At 56.7% G+C, this 9,839-nt stretch overlaps 1 protein-coding gene across 1 annotated transcript in view; it reads right to left on the reverse strand.

The window, feature by feature from the left end:
* Window positions 1-1,083: 1,083 nt before the first annotated feature.
* LRP5 (LDL receptor related protein 5) overlaps window positions 1,084-9,839 on the reverse strand; it is an 80,199-nt gene continuing 71,443 nt past the window's right edge. The window contains exons 19-22 of the mRNA XM_007450406.1: window positions 9,506-9,742; window positions 9,100-9,239; window positions 2,997-3,094; window positions 1,084-1,345 (exon numbers count right to left, since the gene is read on the reverse strand). Coding sequence (XP_007450468.1) covers window positions 1,084-1,345; window positions 2,997-3,094; window positions 9,100-9,239; window positions 9,506-9,742 — 737 coding nt within the window. The remainder of the gene's footprint in view (window positions 1,346-2,996; window positions 3,095-9,099; window positions 9,240-9,505; window positions 9,743-9,839) is intronic.

Raw genomic sequence — 9,839 nt, forward strand, 5'->3', positions numbered from 1 at the left:
TCTGCAGATACGGACACTGTGGGGGCCCGGAGAGCAGGAGGCCTGGGGGGCTTCCTCCCCAACCCGGGGCAAGTGTGGCCCAGCAGCGCCATCCACTGGGGTCAGCGCGGATGGCAGGGCCCCCAGCACTGTCTCTTTTTGGCCTCACTGCAGGGCTTGCGGGATCTTAGTTCCCCAGCCGCAGATTGAACCCGGGCCCTCGGTGGGGAAAGCGCCGAGTCCCAAACCCTGGACCACCAGGGAAGTGTCCCCCCAGCACTGTTATTTTTCAAAGATTTTTTTGATGTGGACCATTTTTTTAAAGTCTTTATTGAATCTACTACAATATGCTTCTGTTTTATGTTTTGGTGTTTTGGCCGCGAGGCACGTGGTATCTTAGCTCCCTGAGCTAAGGGATCAAACCCGCGCCCCCTGCAGAGGAAGGTGAAGTCTTAATCACTGGACCACCGGGGAAGTTCCCCCACCCCAGCACTGTCCTGACCGGCAGCAGCGGCCCTGGGCCGGCACGCACAGGTCAGACAGTAGCAAGGACCAGCCAGGAACAGCCCAAAGCCCAGGTATGTAACCTGCAGAGCCCAATGCGAAATGAAAATGCAGGGCCTCAGTCTTCAAAATTATTTAGAATTTCGGGACGGCAAGAGCAGAGCATGAAATCAAGCATCAGGTCGTGCCCGAGTCAGGCATCCACGAAGCTGACCCGCCCGCAGGCCTCTGCCCAGAGGTCACACCCCTCCCTGTGGGAGCCTGATGGCAAGACACCCATGCCCAGGAGGACAAGTGCACGACTCCGACAGCTGTCCAGGGAGGGCCAGAGGTCAGCGTTCACTCCGTGGGGACACTCAGCTCCAACACACACGGCATGAAAGAATGGCAATGATGTTTAAAAAAATTAGGTTTATAAATATTTTCTCCATTGTACAAAGTTTTCCCCACCCTGCCCACCCCCCATCACTGTTCACATTTCTCATGTTTTTAAAATCCCAACTATATTTATTTTTTAAATCATAAAATATAATTTTTTTCTTTGTTCATATTTAAAACTATTTACAGGGGCAGAGAGAGGCCAGGGTGGCCCGGCCGAGGTCAGGACGAGTCCGTGCAGGGGGATGGAGGGGGCGGGAAGAGGTGGAAATAGCTCCTCTCCGTGGCAGGCGATGGTGGGCAGCTGTCCTCCGCCGACAGGTACTGGCTGTGGGGTGTGGGCGGAGGCGGGTAGGGGTCTGAGTCCGAGTTCAAATCCAGGTAGTACTTGCTGGCCTTCCAGCGGCTGGCGCTATAGTCGCTGTCACACACGTCTGTGCTGCAGGGCGTCGTAGGGGGCGCCATGCCACGGATGATGTAGGGTCTGGAGGGGATACAGCAAGGGAAAGGACCTGGGTTCAGATTGGCCCACGTGCACGTCCACCTTTGGGCATTTGGGCCCCCTGGCTATGTGGCCTCTCTGAGCCTCGATATTGCCACCTTTAAAGTGGGCACACTGGCACCTACCCTGCAGGCTGCCAAGCCCAGGCCCTGACAAGGACTGCAGCCCCAGGCCAAGGTCACCTTTACGGGGAATGAGGCCTCCAGAGCCTACCTGGCTGACCTTGGGCAACTTAACCTCTCTGAGCTTCAGTTTCTCATTGACACATGGGGAAGATGAAACAGTATCCATTTCAAAAGGAGCTTGTGAGGATTAAAATGAGATTCTGCCTGGAACGCGCTAGAAACAGCATCTGACACCAGAAAGTGGTCAACGACCGTTCCCCCTTCTACCATTACTGTAAATATTGGAGACCAGTTGGCCTCCCATCTTGATCCCAGAGATGCCTCCAGACCGTCCCCCGTGACATCGCCCTTTGGCCCGAGTCCAAGGTGGGGATGGTGGTGTGTTTAAGAGCCACAGTGGGGCTCACAGCGGGCTGGAAGGTGGAGCCAGCACCAAAGGGCCAGCGAGGGGCACCTACACTGAGGAAGGTGCAGCAGCAGGATATGCCTCGTGGAGCTCTGGGAGCAAGAAGGGACCCCCACAGACTGTGGAAAGGGCAGCGGTATTGGAGGCGGACCAAAACCAGGGCAGAAGGAGCAAAGCATGCAGTAGACTGGAGGCTGAGGGGCCTGGCCTGGCTGGTGTGGAGGTGACAGCTCTGGGGACACACGGCGACACTGAGGCACTGGGGAGCCCCCCGCAGGTTCTTGAACAGGGCAGTGACCCAATAAACGGCTGGGCCTCCCCGGAATCTGCACGGCTGCCCGGCTCCCCGGCCAGGCCCCGGAGTTCCCCAAACGGCCACCAGGTGGCAGGCGGTGCCGCGCTAGGAGGGTCCGCCGCTCCGGGAGGACCAAGGGCCTCCACCACCCCCAAGCCCTGCTCTCTACACAGGGGGCGAGCCTGGTGGGGCCGACCCTCCACCTGCCCCATCAGGTAGCTCGCCCGGGGGTGGGGGCGGGGGCCCCAGCGCACCTGGGGGGCGGGCCCTGTCGGCTGAGACCACCGGGTGAAGGTCAGCAGGTTCACCTCGCCCACCCTGGCTCCGACCCGCCCCTGGCCACAGGCCAGCAAACCCGGATCCCGTTTATCCTCAACGCTCTCCAGCTGGCCGCTCCCCACCAAGGAGGGGGTCGTGCGACACCTAACGGGACAGCTGGGAGTGCGGGGTCGGGGCTGAGCAGTCCCGGGGCCCAAGCAGGCCCTCGCAGTGGGTAAGGGGGAAGGATCGCCCCATCAAGGGCCAGCCGAGGTACCAAGCGGTGGCGCCCCACCGGCGTCCCAGCGCTGGATTCAGGCACAGAGCGCAGAGCCCTCCGGGGGACAGGGCCGGCTGCGGTGGAGACCACTGGGGGCGTCATTCAAGGCCACGTGTGGCCCGGCTTACAAAACACCCCCAGGGCTGCCAACCGTGGGCTCAGGATGGTTTCTGATCTCAGCACGCCCACCGGCGCCCCGACCCCTCCGCGCTTTCTCCCGCAGGAAATGGGGACCAGGCCCGGTACCGCGGGGCATGGGGGCTCCGTACCTGTACGGCCTGGCGGTGGCGGGAATGCTGGAAGGGTAGAACACGTCCACGTTGTACAAGGAGGGGTCCGTGGCGGGGGACGGCGGCGGGTTCAGGATCTGAGGGGAGCCAAGCAAGGTCACACGGGCCCCGGAGCCGGCGGTCCCCACCGCCCACTGGCCACCCCCAACCGGCTGCCCTCCTCCCAGGGCCCCTCCTGGTCTGGGGAGGGGAAGGGGCAGCTGTGGCCCGAGGGTGGGCACGAGCAGGGGGAGAGCCCGGCCCGCTGATCAGTGGTGACCCCAGGCCCGGGAGCTCGGCTGCATGCTCAGGACCCCGACGCAAGCCCCCTCTGCACCGTGCCACCAGCAGGGAAGGGTACCTGCAGGCCCGGCATGTCCGTCCCCACGCCACTGAGTGCCTCCCGAGGTTCCTCAGGGGCTTTTCTGTCAACTCCCCTCTTTGGTCTTTTACTCCCCCATCTCCTCCCACGTGGTGCAAAGTCTAATCTCTATAATTCATTCCTTACTCCTAACACTCAGGGGACCCACATCCCAGCCTGAACCCTGACAAGGCACACGCACCACCTCACGGAAGGAGGGGCCACAGCCCTGCTGCCAGCCCTCCCCACCCTCTCAGCAAATGAGGAAGGGGCGCCCCATTCTCAAGGGACTATATTGCCCCCAAACTGTGATAATAAGTACACAACTCTTGCCCGTGAATGCGCCCTCAAGAGCCAGGCGGCACATGACCGGCCCCACGAGAGGGACAGAGGGACCTGGGGCCCAGACACCCGCGGGGTCTGCACCTTCCCCAGCAACCATCACTGCCTGCGCCCCCCGCCCCTCTTCTGAGCTGTCCCTGCCAGGGGCACAGCCAGACCTGGGAGTCTGAGTGCCCTGAGGGACTGAATTCCCCCAGGTCCCTGGGGCCATGGAAAGGGCACGGCCTTCCCTCGCCACCCCCCTGCTTCGGCAGATGTGGGTTGAGTCCTGTTTTATCACCTCCAAGCTGCTCCCTGGTGAGGGACTTTGCCTCTTGAGGCCTCAAGATCCTCATTCCTAACATGGGGCTAAGAAGACCCGCTTCCCAAGGCTGTCCTGACACTAGGTGAGTCACCTACAAGACGTGCCCAGGCCCCTCCCCTGCCCTCAGGAACTGGCATGGACCCCCTCCTTATTCTGTGGGGGAGGGCCCTCTTCAGCCCAAATAGCCAGCCTGCGGCTTCCTCGGGGTGTGACCCCAAAGCTGGGAAGGCACGCCTGGGGGAAGAGGGTGGTGTTCAGAGAGAGCAGAAACCAGGCGGGGGAGCCCAGCAGAAAGGGCCTCCCCCAGCCGCTCCCACGCCCCAGGCCTTTGCGCTCCTATTTCCGTATCTGCCCATGAACTTGACTGGACCTGGCTTCTCTTCACTTCTGCGTCCAAGGAGAGCTCTGGGATCCTGCCCAAGTCCCCTCCCCTGCTGCTGTGGGTGCCACTTCCCGCAGGGTGTTGGGGAGGTGAAGGTCAAGGAAGGAGTCTCCCCAATACTACAGTGGGCATATTTCTGGCAAGTTCTGCTGGTGCAGCACCTCGGCGACTTCTCGGTCACCTGGTGCGTGGGGGCTAGGGGCTCTTCCCCGCTCAGATCCTCTGCTTGTCCTGCGTTCTGAAGAGCTCCCTCTACCTCTCACTGGCCGGTTCCCTGCAATTCACTCCCCGATAATAATTCTGTACATTGAACTTCCTTCTTCAAATCACCGTGTGACTTCTGTCTACTGATTGGACCTCGACTAATAAAGGCCGCCTTGTTTCGTTTTTTTTTGTTTTTCTTTTGGCCGCACTGCTTGGCATGCGGGATCTTAGTTCCCCATCCAGGGACTGGACCTGTGCCCCCTGCAGTGGGAGCTCGGATTCTTAACCACTGCACCACCAGGGAATTCCCTAAAGGCCGCCTGGTAGCCATGAGCACAGAAATAAAGTCGGATGCCTCCAGCCTCACTCAGTGCACCTAATGACATTCCAGGAGGATCAAAGTTGAATTTGATTCCAGGAGCATCAAAATTAAATACAAACACGAGGGACTTCCCTGGTGGCGCAGTGGTTAAGAATCCACCTGCCAATGCAGGGGACACGGGTTCGAGCCCTGGTCCGGGAAGATCCCACACGCCGCGGAGCAACTAAGCCCGTGAGCCACAACTACTGAGCCCACGGGCCACAGCGACTGAGCCCACGCACCTAGAGCCCGTGCTCCGCAAAGAGAAGCCACCGCAACGAGAAGCCTGCGCACCGCGACGAAGAGCAGCCCCCGCTCGCCGCAACTATAGAAAGCCCGCATGCAGCAATGCAGACCCGACACGGCCAAAAGTTAGGGAAAAAAAAAAAAATACAAACACGAAACCTTGAGAACATTAAGAAAGAGAGCATGGAAAGAAACATTTTTACAAGAAGGGAAAGCCTTTCTGGGCATGACCAAAAACCCCCCAAACTCCCATAAAAGATGAATAATTTCATTGTATAAATGGCAAAACACAACATAAACCAAATCAAAAGACAGAAAGCTAGGAAAAACATTTTCAACCCTTATCCCAGGCTAACTTTCTTAATATATCTCTATATAAAGAGCCCTTACACATAAATTTTAAAAATACCAACAACCCAATAGAAAAAGGACATAAACGCACCCATCTGAGAAAATAAAACTACAAAAGTTATTAAACATACAAAAAGATCTTTGACATCATACGTAATAAGAGAAATATAAATTTAAATTACACCACTATACCATTTTTACCCTAAACTGGACCTGACGAGAGTGTGTTTGAGAGGGACGGTCGTGCTGGTGTGGCCCTCTGCTGGCGGGAAGATGGACTGTCCCCTCGTGAGGGACCCTTGGCAAGAAAGGTCAAGATGACCAATGCTCAGCCTTAGCTGCAGGGCATCTTCCTGCTGGCCCCTACCCAGGAGGGGAAATGAGGAAACCGCAGGAGTTCCGGGCATCGCTGTTAGGGTAACGAGATCCTGGGAATGACTGGACACCCACTGGTGTTGGCCCAGCCGCACCCCAAAAAACGGCACTCTCCAGTCACCAAGAGAGGGACAGCTCTGCCCGAGAAGCAAAACAAACTTCAGGGTGCAGGAGAGGCAGGGTAGGGGAGTGGTCAGCTTGGACAGAATGGCCCCAGGGAGGAGGGGGGCAGGTAGTCACCACTCAGTTCCTTGGCCTCATCTGCAAAATAGGAGGCTGATAGCGCCCCCTTCTGGAGTCGGGGTGATAACAGCACACGAAGAGTGTATTCCTCAGAAGTGCTGGGTAAAGGCCAGCTTTCACTGATCCTTGGTAGCAAAAAGCAAGGCTCAGAGAGGAGCTGTCATTACCTTCAGATGCTATCATGCAGGTTTTAAAAAGTACATATGAAACTACTCTGTATGAGACTAAAATGGTGGATACACGTCATTACACATTTGTCCAAACCCACAGAATACTACACCACCAACAGCGAACTCAAGATGTAAACCATGGACTCTGGGTGATGGTGACGTGTAGGTTCATGGACTGTAACAAGTGCCCCACTCTGGTGGGGGATGTTGATAAAGGGGGAGGAAGGGGGATTTGGGAAACCTCGCTACCCTCCTCCCAATTTTGCTGTGAACCTAGAATTGAGAGATAGATAGATAGATAGACAGATAGATAGATATAGACAGATAGGTAGGTAGATAGATAAAAGTTGTCTTAAAATAAAAGTGCATATATAAAACTGGTGAACTGTGAATAAAGTCAAAGGGTATCATATCAATGCCCTGATTATGCTACTGTACTACTGCTATAGACTGAATGTTTGTGTCCCCACAGATTCATATGTTGAAACCTAATTCCCAACATGATGGTATTAGGAGGTGGGGCTTTGGGGATGTGATTAAGTCACGAGGGTGGAGCCCTCATATATGGAATCAGTGCCCTTAAAGAAGCGACCCCAGAGAGCCCCCACACCCCTACCACCATATACAGATAAGATGGCCACTACAGGGAGTTCCCTGGTGGCCTAGTGGTTAGGATTCCAGGCTTTCACTGCCGTGGCCCCGGGTTCAATCCCTGGTCAGGGGACTGAGATCCTGCAAGCCTCGCAGCGAGAAAGAAAGAAAGAAAAGAAAGAAGGAAAGAAAGAAAAGGAAGTGGGGAAGACAACTACTATGAACCAGGGACCGGGCCCAAACCTGCCAGAACCTTGAGCTTGAGTTTCCCAGCCTCCAGAACTGTGAGAAATAAATGTGTGTAGTTTAAGCTGCCCAGTCTATGGTATTTTTGTTAGAGCGGCGTGAATGGGCTAAGACAACCATAGTTACGTAAGATGTTACCACTGGGGAAAATCGGTGAAGGGGAGATGGGGCCTCTCTGTATTATTTCTTACAACTGCATATACATCTACAATTATCTCCAAAAAAAAAAATTACTCTCTTTGTTGGGAAAATAAAGTTCATACTCTTGTATACTCGCTTATGTACAGATTTCCTCTGGGAGGACACACGATAAACTCACCACAGGATGTGCCTCCGGGGAAGGGGTGAGCTCCTGAGCAGGTGAGGGCTGGGCCCTCCTTTCACCGTGCCCTTTGAATTCTGTACCATGAACATATATTACTGATTCAAACTAATGTAGTTAATTTTTAAATAGCTGGCTCCATGCAGGGTTTCTTTATGGGATGATGAAATGTTCTAAATTTAACAATGATGATGACTGCACAACTCTGTGAATATACGAAAAACCACCAAACTGTACACTGTAAGTGCGTGGGTGGATTGGATGGTACGTGAATTATATCTCAATAAAGCTGCTGAAAAAAATTGCTGGTGGTCAGTGTCATCTCTTGCTGTCAAATAAGATCTCCCCAGCTCCCAGCAGGGGCTGCGGATGGAGAAGCCAGTTTCCCCGAGCATCCTGGTGTCTGCATGGGGGGGTCCAGGGGGCTGTCCTGGGGTAAGCTCAGTCTTACACGGGTTCCTGGTGCTTTCAGCTGGTTACATGGGACATCTGAAAGCCAGGTGACAGTAGCAGCAGGAAGGACAAGAGGTATGGTGGGGAGGAGTCTGAAGCTCCTGGCTCCTTGTTCCCTCTGCCCCGAAACACAGTCGGGCCCTGGAGCTGCCAGGAGATTTGGCTCTGATCCTGCCAACCCGATATAATGACCCCCGCTGCCCCCCATTCCTTGGTCCTGCCAGGTCAGGTGTGATAAGGAGGGGCAACACCCCGGATATGGGGGACACCCAGAAGGGCAGGAAGGCCCAGCCCTGGTGGGTGGGGCTCGCTGGCGACCGCCCAGAGAAAGCTCAAGGGGCTTGTCCTCACATCAGAAGAGCATACTGTCACAGGAAGTCGGGTTTTGGAGAATTATAAAGCGTAGAACCATATAAAGTCAGAACCTGATATGTATCCCCAGATTCACATCCGTGCATCAAGTTTGCCCCAGTTAGCCTGGGGCCACGCTTTGGAAATGGGGGTCTCTTCCAGCCTCGAGGAGAGGGTCCCCCTCGGGATCCTGGTGTGGGGCTGGGATACTGGGGGCTTCCGTGCTTCACCCTCTGTAGAGTCATTTCGTTCTAGGGTGTGGCTTGGCCTAGGGCCAGCCCCTCACCCCACTCAGGCTTCCGGAAGCTCCAGGGAGCATTTCAGCCACGACAGTCACCCCAGGAGTGCCCGTCCTTAGAAAACCATCCGGCTATTTTCTGGGAACCATCAAGGCTGTGGGTGGGAAAATAGAGTATTTCTGGCGGGGACGCTGAGGGGAAGCTCGCGTCCATCCAGACAGGCCCTGCCGACGGGGCGGGCCCGAGGAACCAGATGGCCACCCAGACAGGGAAACGCCCAACAGCAACCCCGGGAGGTGGGATTATGGGTGAGACTCCCACTTTTTAGAATCTTATGTGGCTTCCAGGTTATCCACAATGAACAGGGGGCACTCTTTTCTGAACAGAAAATGTTGTTGAAGAGAAAAACTACAGGTCAGGACAGGGAGAAAGGTGAACGTACCCACCATTCTAAGTGGTGGAACAGCAAGTAATTCTCGAAATCCTGAGGTCACAGGACGTGCCTGCCCCTGGTGGCAGGGGGGACCCTGAGCTGGCCAGGCGTCCTCCTGCCCCTACTCACCGGCGGGTACAGCGTGGCCTTGGTGCTGGATGAGCTGCTGGACGAGGCCCCTGTGACGTGGTTCCGGTCGTAGAGGGGCACCCCGGCTCGGCCCCCCATCAGGCTCACAGAGCTCATCATGGACTTGCTGCACGAAATGCCTGCGGGGAGGGGGTGGGGGAACGAGGCCAGTTAGGGGCAGGGGCGCCCCACGCACACGGCGCACTCTCCCCAGCCCCGCTGCCCGGGAGACCCAGGTCCAGGTGCAGAAGCCCTATGAGAGATGTGTCCCCGCCCAGCCGTCCCCGGGGGACGACTCAGGATACACCCCACGAGAACATCTCAGGTCAAGTCCAAAGAGCATTCCTGATCCACTCGCCCCATATCCCGCCCTGTCTGCCTCCGCACCGCCGCCCAGGGTCCTCACCTGTGAAGGGACCGTGCTGGGAGCCGCCGGGGGCGATGAAATTGAGGGGCACGTGGGGGGTCCCACTGACGTACTCATGCGGGAAGGGCCCGTTGGCCCCGGCGTAGCGCTGACACACCACGCGCTGGCACACAAAGTAGACCCCGCCCATGATGAAGAGCGAGAGGATGATGCCGATCACCGGCCCGATGGCGCTGCTGTGGGCTGGGCCGTCGTCCGAGGGCAGCTTGGTGATTTCTGCCAGAGCACGGGCAGGAAGCGACAGCGGACGTTAACCCAAAGGGAGCGGGCCTCCTGCGGGGCAGGCGCTGCGTGCCCTGGCGGGCGGCTCCCG

Source organism: Lipotes vexillifer, unplaced genomic scaffold (assembly GCF_000442215.2).
Source record: "Lipotes vexillifer unplaced genomic scaffold, Lipotes_vexillifer_v1.1 scaffold1477, whole genome shotgun sequence".
Lineage (NCBI taxonomy): Eukaryota > Metazoa > Chordata > Mammalia > Artiodactyla > Lipotidae > Lipotes > Lipotes vexillifer.